Below are 15,186 nucleotides of genomic sequence, written 5' to 3'. Positions count from 1 at the left end.
AAGGTCAGCTGGAACCCGCAGTATAATGTCTTTCCTGGGTGACTACTTAGTGATGGAGAATTTATTACTTACAAAGAGATCATTGTGGATAGCTAATAACTATTAATTAATCTCAACAGTTACAACTATTAAATAAAGATACATCGAGTATCATTCTTAGGTACTTGAGACACAGACATACTTAAGAGAACAAAGACTTGGTCCTTGTGGAATCTTTTTTTTTTTTTTAAGAATTCTTTCTTATTTAACTTTATTTATTATATTTATTTATTTATTCTTAAATTTTGACGAGAGAGAGAGAGAGAGAGAGAGAGAGAGAGAAAGTGAGAAAGTGAGAAAGTGAGAAAGCAAGCTGCCAGGTCCAGAACTTGAAACACGGTCAACCATATGGGAGTTTAGTGCCCTTAACCAGCATGCCACCTGCCAGCCCCTGAAATCTAACTTTTTACAGAGAAAAAGATAATAGATAAATAATAATAAAAAGTACATTTGTGGCTGACTGGAGCTATGAAGAATAAGGCAGGGAACAGTATTCAGAGGAGGACATGAACGAAGAGTGTTTTAGAAAGGCTGGCAAGAAAGGTTTCCCCAAAGAGGTAATGCAGCCAGTGGGATTTTAGTTGCGAATGAATTCTGTCCTCTGGAGCAATGTCAAACAAATCTAAAATGGTTACTATTCAATAGCTCTTTGAATTTTGGGATGTAACTCGTTTCTTTCTATAGTGAACCTCTACAGGTCCCTCTTTACCTCTTAAGACACAGCTTTTTCAGAGTTTGTGTCTGTCTCTCCATGACTTTCCATGGTCATCATCCACACACAGATCAGTGAGGACCAAGCCAAGTCCTACTACCTTTCCTTTGATCCAGAGGCTCCACTTATTATTGGGTTATTGGGAAAGTCAGAATGCATTTTTGCACAGAAAAACAGAAAAATACATCATGACTTTTCTGATGACCTAATATAATGATATCTCTAATTACACTGCTTCCCTTATGATAGCTGATGATAGAGGTCTGTTCTGAATGTTTGCACAGGAACATCCTATCGATCGTCCTTTGTCTCTTCCCATCCTTTACACATGCAGGTGGGGCTCACAGGTATCTTTTTTCAAGGAGCATAGATGCATGTGGATATATCACAGTGGATGGAAATAAAAAGGAAATCGCTGGAACAATGCCAGCTTGTTCTACATAGGTATTAGATACTACATTAAGTGCTCACTTGGTAAGTGTTTTCGCCTTTAGAAACTACATTAAGTTTTCATAGTAGAAACAAATGTTCTAGCATGTAGCCACAATCAAAACAAATTGAAAAAGTAGAACGGAAGTCATAGTTTTACGTTACAATAAGTACTAAAAACCTAGAATCAAGGTGACTTTTTATCATTCAGGGTTGTATGTGTGTGCACACACGTACACTCTACAAACAGGCCTCTCCATGTATGCAATCATCTGACCTGTCACTTACCGAGTACGGTGTCTCTATGGGGCGTATATGGTTTCATGAGTTTTTGGTCTGGACAATTCATACCAATTTCAATTAACCTCCCTGTGGGACTTAACTGCTGAAATGTCAAAGGTAAGTTTAAAAATGCAAGTACATTCCAAACACATGAACCCGTGGGTTTGCAGATGTGGAAGACAAGGGATGTCTTATAAAAAAAAAGTGTAGAATAATAAACAAAATCTATGGGACCTGAAAGCCTGGACCAGGAGAGGTCTGAGGAATAAGATAAACACTGACATTTTTTTATAGGCAGAAACTTCTGTGTCATTCATTCACATTACTATCCACAAAGATATATTTATCTGAGTAACGTAGAGACTAAATTACCTTCCACTTTGGTATAGGGTTTCCACTGGTAGAACCATCCACGGAAAGGTTTGCTGTTATATTCTGCACACTGCTGGGCTCGAAAATCCAAGCTGTTTTCATTACAAGGGTTAATGTTGCAGAGCTGATAAACACGACTGGAACCTGGGCAGAACTTGCCACCATATTGAGGCCTAAAAACAAAATTAAATAACTTTAATGCTACTGGTAAAAGGGCTCATAATCGGTCACATGTTATAAGAAAGACCATCAAAATGACTGCTGGCACAATACATAAATTGTAAAGTCCACCACAGGAATGGAAATACATAGCGTACAACTGCCACATCCATGCTTGCATAGCAGACATGACTAATCAATCAGGATTATTTTCCTCCTAAGCCTGACATGGCCTCAGAACAGCTTTCAACATACCCTTAGGTGACTATTCAATTGGAATTGGCATGTAAGAACGACGGTATTTGCCATATTGGATGCAATTTTATTAGGTTGCATTTTTAAAAATTTTTTCTTTTTTTAATAATTATTTATTTTATTTTTTAATTTATTCATTCACTTAGTTTTTAATTTGACCAGAGAGAGACAGAGAGTGAGACTGAGAGAGATAAGAAGTGAGAAAGCAAGCCACCAGATTCAGGACTCAAACCCTGATTGGCCATGTGGGAGTGTCCAGCGCCTTAACCACTATACCACCCACTGGTCCCAAGGTTGCATATTTTTACAGAGAAAACTATGTCACAACTTTTCCAACAGCCCAATATATTCTGGTAATTTTCTTAAGACTATCAAAGACATTCTTGGCACTCACTCTATCACCTCATATGTTAGGGACATCTGTAAATACACATAACTGTTCTTACTAATGTATACGTGTGCTTGTGTACGGCATACAACATGCCCTGCATGTTGGCACCTAAAACTCTTTCACACTCAAATGCAACCTTCGCTTCCAGCTTTGCTCTCATTTCTTCACACTCTCTTCTACATCTTCCTGCACGGTTCCGTGCACCTGCTACCATGTAGGTGGTCATCACACTGAGAAGGAACAGAGGTCCCATTTGCCACGCTCTCAAACCCAGCTTTGCTGGTCCTTGAGCTGATATTCGGATTACTGTCTGACTCTTGTGTGCTTCATTCTTTTGTGGTTTTTGTCATGGGGCTGTGCACTCACCAGACAGAATGAGAGAGTGAGAAATCATACCCCAAGGGGATGGCCACACCACAATCTCTTCTCTTCCATGCTCCTATCCGAATTTTGGATGTGAACTCATATGTGATTTTTAGGCTACCTGCCCAGGACTTGAACTGCTTTTGGTCATGTGAGTCCAGTGTCTTAACCACATGCCACCTGCTGGCCCCAGGTGTTTTATTCTAATTGATTGTAAACTCTGAAGGACAATATTCCTTTGTTTTTACCAGTATAATTGTTTCATAACTTTGCAGGTGGTCTGCCTTTTTCTTGCCAAGCACAATGGGAAATGGATGTTGAGAGCAGGGAATCTCATTAGGACATGAATAATTACGATCTAATGGTAAGCTCTTTAAGATCTTAGCCGGCAGAGCCAGATCTGCAAAAACCAGAAAGTCATATAAAGGAATCACCTTGAAAACCACCAGCGTCATCTTATCCAGTTCACTCTGTGCACAAGGCCACCACTGCTCTTCTCATTCCTCCCCTTTCGCTGTTTCCTCTGAAGGCTAAAGCTCAACTGTGGATCATCTCATATAAAAATTTGAAACCAACATGCAACATGAAAGGGAGCTGCAGGTTACTAAATGCATGTGAATTACAATTCCTTGTCCCTTTAGGAAGCATGAGTATGCTATAAAACAGTGCTGGATGTGCTTCGGCAGTCTGTCCAGTCCTCCTGTAACTGCTTGCTAAAATGGATTCAACAGGAAATGTCTCACTGCCAGAGTGAGATTGTTTATGCTATTTTGTAACATTCTAGAGCAACCACCGAAATATGCATCAGCTATCCTGCTAGCTCAGATCCCTGAAGACTTTCTAAATGATGATCTAAAAAGCACGTACAGAAACAATAAAGGGCCGTGTCACAGTCTCAGCATTCCTGGTCATCTTTACAAGGCATTCTGAAAACTAATTTGCCAATTTAAGACTTGCAGAGATTTAACAAATAATCCTCCTTTGGACTATTTATATTTAATGAAGTGAAAGAGGACCACAAAGTCCTACTTTTGTGACTCACAGAACTAGTGACACGGAAAAGCTCTCCAAACTCATATAGCCGTCCCCTGGTTTTGTAGAGGTGAAAATGGTGGTCAGACCTCACAAACTGGCCAAATGAAGGTTGAGCTCTATTCTGTCTCTAGACAGAACCTCAAATTCCTCAGCTTTGTCCAGGGTTCTTTGCCTGCACAAATATGCCTTCATTTAATGGAGTTAGTGATAGGAGTCAGGACAGGGAAGGTGGGGGAAGTAAGTACAATGGTTAGGGAGCTAGCCTTTTACCATGAGACAGACCTCAATTGAAATATTCTGATTCTTGGGACCGGCGGGTGGCATAATGATTACATCTCTGGACTCCCATGTTGTTCACTGCAGTTCGGGTCTCAGACCTGGTGGCTTAAAATTCACACTAGGCAAGTGTGTGTGCATGCCCAAGATCCCAAGAGGAGAATGGAGAAGGGATTGCAGTGTGGCCATTCCCCATGTGGGATGATTTCTTGCTTTCTGTTTGTCTCTCTGTCTCTCTGGTGGGAGTGTACACACCTTATAGCAAAAAAAAAAAAAAAAAAAAAACCTCTCAGCAAAAAATAAATAAATAAAATAGGGCCTAGCAGATGGGATAATGTTATGTCACTGAACTCCCAAGTAGTCAGCCACTATTCGAGTCTTGGATGTGGCGGCTTAAAACTCATGCTGGGCATGTGTGCGTGCATGCCCAAAATCCCAAGAGGAGAATGGAGGAGAAGGAACTGTGGTTTGGCCACCCCCCTCCCCCTGAGGGTTGATTTCTCGCTTTCTGTCTCTCTGGCGAGCACACATGCCCTATAGCAAAAGTCTCTCTAAATAAAGAAATAAAAATATTCTGATTCTTCCCAGTTTACTTCAATTTTATTTACCCTCCTTATCTGTAAAATGGGGACAGTTTAGACAATTAACTGTACAGGTTGAGTATCCCTTATCTGAAATGCCTGGAATGAGAACTGTTTCAGATTTTGGATATTCTTAGATTTTGCAATATTTGCATCTACATGAGCTATCTTGGGGGTACGGCCCAAGTGTAAATATAAAACTCATTTCTGTATCTTTCATATACACCTTGTACGCATCACCTGAATGTAGTTTTATGTATTTTTATATTGTAGTATTTTGCCTGTTATCTGTCCCATAAGGTTAGGTATGGAATTTTTCTATACATTGGCACTCACAAAGTTTCTAAAAAATTTCTTTAATTAAAAAAAAAAGTTTCAGTGATCAGAGGGTGGTGCCACTGGACCCACATGGGAAGGGTTCTGGGTTCGCATCCTGGCATCTTCCCAAGTATGCCCAGCACACATACATGTGCCACGATCTGACTTGAGTTAGATGGGGGATAGATCATGGTGTGAAAATCTGTAGGAGGTCTCTATTTCTCTGCCTCTGTTTTTCTCTGTCATGAAAGAAATACCTTTTTATATATATATAAAAAAAAAAAAGAGGATTTTTGCCTTAGGGTGTGTGTACTTGTCAGAGAGGGAGACAGTGAGGGAGAAAGTGAGAAATTACCCCCAGGGGGATGGCCATGCTGTCATCCCTTCTCGCCCTGGGATCTTGACCACGCATAAACACGTGCCTGGCGAGATTTTCAAGCCACTGCGTCCGGGACCTGAACTGCAGAGAGCCAAATGGGAGTCCGGCAAATGTAACTGCCACACCATCTGCCTTTTACAAAAGCTTGGAACATTTCAAATTTTGGATTTTCAGATGAGGGATGCTCAGTCTGTACCATGCTTGTAAGTAATTTAAGGCAGTATCTCCGTCCGAGTTAGTAGAAGTAAATTCTAACTGTTTTAAAGTGCTTTATACTTGTGTATTAAGTGTTCATACTGCTGAGTACTGTATGTTTTTTACATACCAATACATTTCATCGTCCATTATAGGATATGGCAAGAGTCATCAAAAGTAATGACTAGCAAAATCGGGGGCTTTTCTGTCCAATCTTCATTCACAGCCACTTCTTTTTTTTTTTTTTTGGAGAGGTTTTTGCTATAGGGCGCGTGCGCTCGCCAGACAGAGACAGAGAGACAGAAAGCGAGAAATCACCTCCCAGGGGGCATGGCCACACCACAATCCCTTCTCCTCCATTCTCCTCTCAGGAACTTGGGCACACACGCACACGCGCCTGGCATGAGTTTAAGCCACCGGGTCCGGGACTCGAACCGCGGTCGACTATGTGGGAGTCCAGCGACATAGCCATTACGCTAACTGTTGGTCCCGTCACAGCCACATTTTCTTGTGTTCTAAATGTGACTGCTAAGATAAAGTGACAGAACACTCTACCATGATATACTTCAGTGTGTTAGGGTCTTTATGATGAAAGAAAGAAAGAAAGAGACAGAGAGGGAGGGAGGGAGGGAAGGAGGGAGGGAGAAGAAAAGAAAAGAAAAAAGAAAAGAAAAGGAAAAAGAAAAAAAGGAATGGATAACAAATCTAAGCACATGATTTGTTCCTGCGTTAGACTAGTATAAATTATATCTGCATTTGTATCTGCATACTCTATCAAATCTTGCCTATAAAGGGTTACAATGTTAGTTGGTTGACTGATCATTAGCATAATTTCAGGACCTTAGACTAAAACATAGATTATTTATGTAGAGATGATAAATTCAATCCCTAGGTGCCTTCACACATTTTCTCAGTAAGAATATATGACATAGAAGATCTAGAAATTAGTGTTTTTTAAACTATGTCAAATGACTCTGACAATCAATTGGAAACTAAACTCATTGAAAAAGTAGATTTGACTCAATGACTATTTGGTAGCCATAATTACCTCCTAACTCCATTTGCTAAATTGCATCAGAACAAGCATTATGTCATTCTTTCTCAAAAAGGTCCTATGTTTTAGGAAAGTTCTAGAATACCTTAGCACATCACTGATAATTTTCTTGAACAGGGTTATAGGAATTTGACATTCCCTTATGGTGTGATAACTTAATCGATGATGAACCAGGAAAAAAAAAAATGTCAAAGGAATAAGACCATGGGGTCCTGGTCTGACTGTGCGGGCCTGAGCAAGGTAACCATGCCAACCCACATCTGTCAACGGGGCCTCCTCCTACCCCTGCTGCCCCTTTGCCCATCCATTCAGTAACTGGATTGGACAACACGTTTCCTCCCACATGTTGTTTCTAATCTGATTGGGAGCAAATGACTGGAGAAGTGTTTTGAGAAGGTTTCTGAGGCCTAGCAGGGATCAGTAGGAAACAGGACTTCAATCCACTAAAAATGTCCACCTCACATGGGAAGAAACAGGCCCCATGTGCCTGGCCTTGGCTATTCCAGAACCAGATAACCTTTAAACTCTTTTAAAGCTCAAAAGTTGGATAAGTCCATAAATCAGCCAGAAATAATTCATTTTTTATGAAACAAAATCTGCTCTGGGAAAAACATCATTATGTGAAATAGAAACCTCACACCACTTCTCAGATGAGTGATGTGAACAGAACCAAATGCTTAAACTGGAGCAAGAGAGAAATCAGCCCCTCGAAACAGAAAACCAAAACACCACTCTACTGCAACGAAGTGAAATAAGAACTGCGAGAAAACAATTAATTCAGTTGTCTTGGGATAGCCTCTCTTCAACAGGTTTTACTGGTGACTTCGTGCATAAAGTGTCCTGATTACCTTTAATCTTGCTTAAAGTGGCAAAGCTGTACCAAGTGGAAATAATTTAGTGATTATTTTATTAGGCATCTCTAAAATTACATTTCCATGAACAATGCTTTATGATAATGAGTTCTCTTAATCTCACAGACACGGGAGAGATTTTCATTTAAACCTGAGGGGTGTCATTCATGCATTTGACCAGAGGAGCTAGTAAATTAGGAATCTATTTCTTTCTTGGGAAAATAGTGAGATTGTAAAATGTTGTGAGGTATAAAAAACAGATCCATGAAATATGCTTCAAAAACAAAGCAATATAATGATTTAAGAATTCTACCCAAGGCCTGGACTCCCTTTAAAGTACCAGGAGGGTGGTTTTAATAGCCTAGAATAAACTGCAAATGCTTCACAAGCCAATTGTACCCAGCTACCAGGCCTCATTAGACCAGTGAGTCTCAATTAGAGGTGATTTTGCCCCTACAGAACTTTTGACGATCTCTGAAGTCTTCATCGTTTTTGTAATTATCAGGGAGTGCATTTGCTTGCTGGAGGAAGAGAGAAAATGGCCACACACACACACACACATGTAAATATATAGAGATACATATCTGTCTTTTTAAAATTTGCTCAAGGCTGTGTGTGCTCACTGGAGAGGTGGAGAGGGAGAAAGAGAAAGTACTCCCTCTCTTTTAGGCATTTTGGACTTCCATGCGTAAGAGCCTGGTGTGTTCTTCAAGCCACCAGGTCTGGGATGTGAAGCGTACAGTTGGCCAGGTGGGGTCCAACAACCTTAACCACCATGCCTCCAGCCGGCTCCACACTGTAATCTTTTTTCCTCCATGTCTCCTTCCGATCAGGATTTTGGACATACTTGCGTACATGATTGTAGAATTTTCCAAGGCACGAGGGCCACAGTCAGCCATCTGGGATCTCGTTCCTTTAACGAACACTGCGCTACAAGGCTGGCTCCGGAGACAGTTTTGATTGTCACAATTGGGGGGATGGAGAGAGAGAGTGATCGTACTGGCAGGTAGTGACTGAGGCTGGAGATGTTAAATGTTCTGCAATGTGGGGGGAAGACCTACAGCAGAGTACAGTGCAGGAACTGAGAAGCACCAGGTTAGCCTGAGATACGCCAAGTGGCCCCTAATGAGTCATGGTCAATCTTTCCAGATCCTCCCTTACACTTCGGAGGGAAAATAGCCTTTTTATTCAGCAGACTATTGACTCAGATGAAATGCCATTTGTCTCATTTAAGATGTTATTTTCCACTAGTTTCATTAGTTATTTTAATTCTCAGTTTACAAAACATTTATACAATGCTTACAACATGTCAGGCCCTTTTAAAAAGTGATCGGAAAAAAACAATGAAAAGATATTGAATGATGAAGTGGGGAGATTAATGTCTGTATGGACTGACACGCATGGCAATCCCTTTTGAAAAAGCAATGTAATACTCTGTAAAGTTATATGCAATCCAATGTAATACGAACAAGATGATGATGATAATAAATAAAAAAAGTACTTTACAAATAAAAATTTCACGAGTGTAGGGACTATCATCATCCCAACTTTATGGCTATGGTCAGCGAGAAGTGGCCGGGCTAGGGTGTGGAGCAGGTGGTCAGCCTTCAGAGTCCCTGTTCAGAAGCTCTGTCCTAGGCCCACGATCAAACTGGGTTGTAAAATTGAGTCCGCTCTCCTCCAACAGCCCACTATCTCCTTCCAAGTTCCCATACACTCCGCTCTCTCCATCTCTTCTTGTTTCTTTTTTTAAGTATGAAGGCTCTTAATTTATTAACATCAAAGTAAAGCCAAGGGTCAGCAGGTGGCATGGTAGTTAAGGTGGATGGAATTTCACATGGCTGACTGGGCAGTTCAACTCCCAGACTTGGTGGCTTGATAAAAACACACCAGATGTGCACATGCGTGTGCTCAAAATCTCGAGAGAGAGGAGTGAAGAAAAGATTGAGGTGTGACCATGCCCATAGGGGTGATTTCTCCAACATCCCCCCCCCATGACTAAATAAATAAATGGCCAAAGAAAATAACTCTTGTATGGAGAACACTGCTTACCCCTAGTGACCAAGCTACACTGCACTGTTACCATAAACCACTATACAACATTCTCATTGCAAAGGAACAACCATGAAAGCAAGTCCTTCTGGAAATCCATTATCCGTGCTGCTCAGCCACTCCTGCTGCTCTGAGGGCTGACCCTCTGCAACCACACCCTCCTGATGAGCTTGGCAGGAGGGCAATGAAAACCCCCAGGACCCGGGAACCTTTCTCTGCACCCTCCCTGGCTGTTCACAGTCTATCAGCCATTCTGCAGGTGCAAGATCTTATCAACCCCAACTGCCTGAAGTGGGTATCAAGGTTTCCATTTCACACATAAACCCAAGCTCTGAGTTCAAGCGACCTTCCCCAAGCTTGTACATCACCACGCCAGGCAGGAAATAAGTATCTCATACATGTTTCATGTAGGGCTTGGAGCCTAGAAAGGAACAGAAATCCACCTTCCTTTTCACAGAGCCCAGAAGCAGTTCAGGGTCCAGAATGACTAGACCAGAGCCCACGGGTGTCCACGGGCTAAGTTCAATCCATAGATAATCTCATTAGCTCTCACACTGACTTTCTGCCTTGATTTCTCAAGAAAACGGAACTTATTGTCACTATTTTAAAACTGGAAGATGTCACACACTTTTTTATTATTTTAATATTTCTGGTTTCTCAAAAAGTCAGGCAGATCTGTCACCATGGGTGGGTGTACTTCCTGCAAGGCAAAAACCAGCCTACTTCCTCCAGCTCGCCAGTCTGAGAGACACACACCTTCCAGCGGGCAAGCTCCTCTGCTCTACAATGTGGCAAGCATTTGCTCGTGTGACCTGATAGCCCGAGTTTAAGAAAGTAGCTACGATGATTACTGGACTCCTTGATTATCATGTTCACACACAGCATGACTTCTCTGTGGGTTTTTAGTCTCTTCCCAACAGACCTCTTTGTGTGCAAATGCCAAGACCCTGGGTGATTGCCATCAACCAGGGGAAAGAAAACCACATTTCAAATCAGCGCGCTGCAGGCTGCAGGGTAAGGCCTCTCGAAGACGGCCTGCCCGCGGGAACCTTACTTGGGGTTGTTGCAGTGTCTCTCCTGATACTTGACCCCTCCTCCACAGGTCCGGGAACATTCTGACCACTTCGACCAGGCAGACCACTGGCCATGGATGGGCCGGGGTCCCAGCTCTCCAAACTTTACGCACTGGCCCTGCCGACACCACTGTGAAAAGAACAGGGTACACGGTTCCTGTCAGAGCCCACGGAGGAGCACCGAGATGCACACACCTGCACAGTAATGGGAAACCAGGAGTGCTAGCAGAAAGGCAGAGCCGGGACCACTCGGGAGACTCGTCTGTGCTGTGCCTTATTAGCGCCCAGTTAAGAGAGGTGCCACCTCCCCCCAACAAGCTGCAGACGACATGGGTTGTGGACTGGGAGGGGGGTGCTGATGGGATAAAATCCCACTGGGCAGCCAAGGAAGCGGCAGGACAGAATTAGCATGGCCCTCCGTTTGTACTTAGAACCGATGTTGCTTAGAGGGTAGTTCAATCATTCGCTCAAGGAGAAACGGTTTTTATGGTACGAATACAGAATTTACTGTCTTGAATGATTCTTTTATCACAGAAACAGAGGCAATTATACATACATTAGTTTTGTTTATTCTGAGCCTTCGTTATAGGGCATTTCTTATGGAACTGAGTAACCTCCAGTCTGCAGCATTTGGGCTCTTTGGATAACTCCCCCATCCTTTCGCCTGTATATAAAGGTCCCCCCTGCAGACCTCTGCTGACTTGTGAGTTCTTTCAGTGTCTTTGATGCATGAGCTTTCGTTGCTGGTGAGCCGCACAGTCGCGGGTAAGTGCTGTTCCTGTTCTAACCTTTGCATTTCATTCTCCTTTGTAACAAATTCCAGGCTTTGCTGGTCATCTCTCTCCTTGGGGGCTGCCTTAGCCTCTGGTAGCTTTTTTTTTTTTTTTTTTTTTTTTCCTGTGGTGCTTTTATTATGAGCAAGTTCTGCATGACTTAGCATAACTGCAGACTTTCCTAAAAGCCTCTGCAATTAGATCCAAAGGGCTGGGGTTTGAACCACGCCAGGTTTTACCAAGAAGCGAGGGTTCGGTTACAGAATTATGGGAAGGTTGTTTGACTTTCAAATCTTCACTTCTCCCCCGTGATACATTTGGCTTCATGGCTGTTTATCGTGTGGTGTGGCTGTGAGTGCACTTTGTCTAAGTTAGGATATTGCTTGCTTTCTGCAAATTCTTGCCAGGTACTGATTAATTCTTCTGTTTTTAATTTTTCCTTTTCCCTGGGTTAATCGCCATTTTGGAGTTTACATGAAATCATAGAACATTGCTGAGAACTTCTGAGGGAAAAGCAATCGGTCATTTGAGGATTTTGTCCACCAAAAGCCGGTATCTTCCCTATCAGGAACCACAAGGATTTCACTGAACTAAACTCAGTGACTGAGACAAAATAACACAATGACAATAGCCAACAATAGCAACAGTAGCAAGATCAACAGTGGCAGCAGTAGCAAAGCAGCTACAATTGATTGAATTGTTTCTACGTGCCAAAAATGGTGGGGAAAACTTCAGCGTGCAGTATCACATATATCCCTTGCAGAGCACTTGGGAGTTAATAAGTATTTTCTAGATGTAATAAATTAAGCAAACAATTACCAACTAATTTCCTCAGAGGCACAGTTCCCAAAATAGCTACACAAGTAAGAGGGACTGGATTTAACTCAGTGGTCAAAGTACCTATACAGAACACATTCGGATTCTCACCGAGAGCAAATTATTGACCAGTCTTTCTTCATTCTAATCTAATTGCGTTTTTGTAGATGCCTTTAGATCCCTTCCAATCATTTCATTAATTTGACTTTATGTTAATACTCTCCTAGCACTAGGTTAGGCTACTGACAGATTGTCTCTTTTCAGTGTAAGTCAGCGTATATATTGGCATATGTAAGGGGTTTTCAAGAAGTCCATGAAAAATGCATGGTATGAAAAAACAATGTAAGGATTTCAAAATTTTTGAGCCAAAATACACTTGTACTTTAATTCAATTTTCCATGAACTTTAGAAGTCCTCTTGTATAAAGTTTTACTTATAAAATATTAATATAAAATATGCACCCATAAAGTTTTGTCGATACATACATTTTTTTTTTTTGCACTGCTTCTAATTTCAAATGAAAGGCCGTAAAATTGGGCCAATATCTTTGCATCGACAGCCTGCACAAACCTTTTGCTCCTTGCAGGCTTATCTCTAGCTAAAATGATGTGGGTTTCCCAGCCTCACATTTTTACTGAGTATCCATAATAATAGTATTGCTGAAGAGCAAGAGACTGGAGAAGGAAGGGGAAGGATACAATTGGGTTCTAGTTACAAAGAAACAAACTAAACACTGAACATCTGCTACTCTGGGTCAGACGTGCCAGATAAAGAATAAGTGAGCCACCGGGCGTGGCCCTCGCGTGGTGATAGCAATCCTAATAGACAGCCAATCACATGTCCTGGTAAAGGAAGTATCAGAAGACCACATAGGAAAATGCGGTCTTCACTGGATGATAGATAATAATTCTTGTATCAGGAGATGGATGGAATTTACCAGGACACTTTCTCCTGAGGGTAACCTTCTAGTTGACAGCTTTCCCCAAGAAATTACCTATAGCCTGAGGTTTCAAATTAGTGGAGAGGTCGTGGGTGGTATCAGGACATGAATGTTTCTAACTTCTGATTTCCTTTTTCTCATGTTGTTTGCTGAGGTCTAAATCAGGGGCATTTTAGCGCTCATGTGCCATGGTTTGCATGTGTCTCTCATAAACTCATGTGTTTAAATTTGGTGATGATTTCGAGAGGGTGGAGACTTATTTTGACTATGGTGTTAAAAGGAGAGTCCTTTAGGAAGTGGTTAGGCAGCACGGTGAGGCACTATGACTGAGTTCAGCTACCTTGATAAGGAGAGGGAATGAGACAGAGATATGTTCTCTCCTCTGCTCCTGCCCCCCACCATCTTATCCACCAGCCAAAAGACCCTAACTATATGTGGCCATTGAACCTTGGACCCTCAAACCATGACCTCATAAACCTGTATTTCTACAAATTACCCAGATTTGGGTAATTCTGTTACTAGTGACAAAACAAACTAGCATTGAACTTAGATTAACTTGCGTATTTATGTAATCAACCTTACACCTGTGCCATACATCACTGGTTTCCCTATTCATTATACTAGTCTTTCTTATATATCTATTTGTGGACTTAATGTCATTACTTTTTCAATGGAAAAAGAAATACCCATTCATCCTCAAGTTGGAAGTTCTAAAATTTGATATTTCAAAATAAAATTGCCTTGAACAGTGTTTACACTTTATTCAATGAATCCCTTGTTTCATATCATCACAGCTAGAATATTTCTATTCACATTTTCAGTGAGCATCCGGAGCAGGGGTTTCCTCAGACTAGTACATTTGATGAAAAATATCACATACCTCAATTTGTAAGGAGTTTAATTTCATTAAACAAAAAAGAGTTAAAAATGACAAATGTTTTAAGAGCTATAAATCAGTACTTTGGTAAGTATCAGCCAGCACTTACTCAATGCCCTCGGGTGCATCTATGTCTTTACCTGCATCGTTGGCCTCTCTGAAAAGTCTCCCCTTCTCCCATCCAACTAAAGAGCTTCAACTGAAGGTCTGTCAATGGCCTCGCCTGGTCCGGCAGTGATTGGAGATAATTCTAAGTGTATAGTAAGGTTTATTTCTCATTCACCCTGGCCTTGATAACAACTAGTGCTTAAAGAAGAATGAAAGTTCCTAGTTTCTGTGTACATTTTCCTACTGGTCTCTAAATTCTTCAAGGGCTAGGACTGAATTTTATTCACCTCTGTCTCCCCAGAGTCTCATGCCCCCTACATCTCCCAGTTGGGCCAATTCTTCTACACAGGATGGTGCAGCTTTGAGAGAGCCAGGAACAGAGAAGGACAGCCTGCACGACTGCATCCCCTCTCACCATTCAGCACCCTTCTCTCATAGTCTTTCAAATGAACTCTCCAAATCTGAACCTTTTACAGGTACTCAAAGGGCCCTTTCCCTCCAGACTGTACTGGGAGAGGGGAAGAAAAACAGAAACTAATCCATAAGAATTCTTCATTCTAAACACAGAGGTTTCCTGTAATTTCCATAGTGGAGATGGTTCTTAAGACTGAAGATGCTCATTAGCAAAAAGACTTTACATTACAAGCTCGAGTGGAAGGTCTCTTATCCTTCTATAGGGAAGTTACCAGAAGTGACAGGAATCTATGTCAGAAGCTCAATGACAGGTTCGGTGGGGTGAGGTGAGGTTGGGTGGAGTGGGCTGGGGTGGGGTGAGGTGGGGTGGAGTGGGGTGGGGAGCAGAGGCATTGGGGGACAGGTTTTTTTTAATTTTTTCTTTCTTTTTTTTTTTTTTTTT

General features: G+C 41.7%; 1 protein-coding gene across 1 annotated transcript in view; it reads right to left on the bottom strand.

The window, feature by feature from the left end:
• Positions 1-15,186, bottom strand: part of ADAMTS18 (ADAM metallopeptidase with thrombospondin type 1 motif 18) — a 175,278-nt gene that overhangs the window by 48,065 nt on the left and 112,027 nt on the right. The window contains exons 10-11 of the mRNA XM_027773447.1: positions 10,798-10,946; positions 1,835-2,007 (exon numbers count right to left, since the gene is read on the bottom strand). Coding sequence (XP_027629248.1) covers positions 1,835-2,007; positions 10,798-10,946 — 322 coding nt within the window. The remainder of the gene's footprint in view (positions 1-1,834; positions 2,008-10,797; positions 10,947-15,186) is intronic.

This window comes from Tupaia chinensis, unplaced genomic scaffold (assembly GCF_000334495.1).
Source record: "Tupaia chinensis unplaced genomic scaffold, TupChi_1.0 Scaffold000355_1, whole genome shotgun sequence".
In the NCBI taxonomy this organism is placed as follows: domain Eukaryota; kingdom Metazoa; phylum Chordata; class Mammalia; order Scandentia; family Tupaiidae; genus Tupaia; species Tupaia belangeri.
The sequence above is the reverse complement of the archived record's forward strand: the minus strand, read 5'-3'. Positions and strand labels throughout refer to the sequence as shown.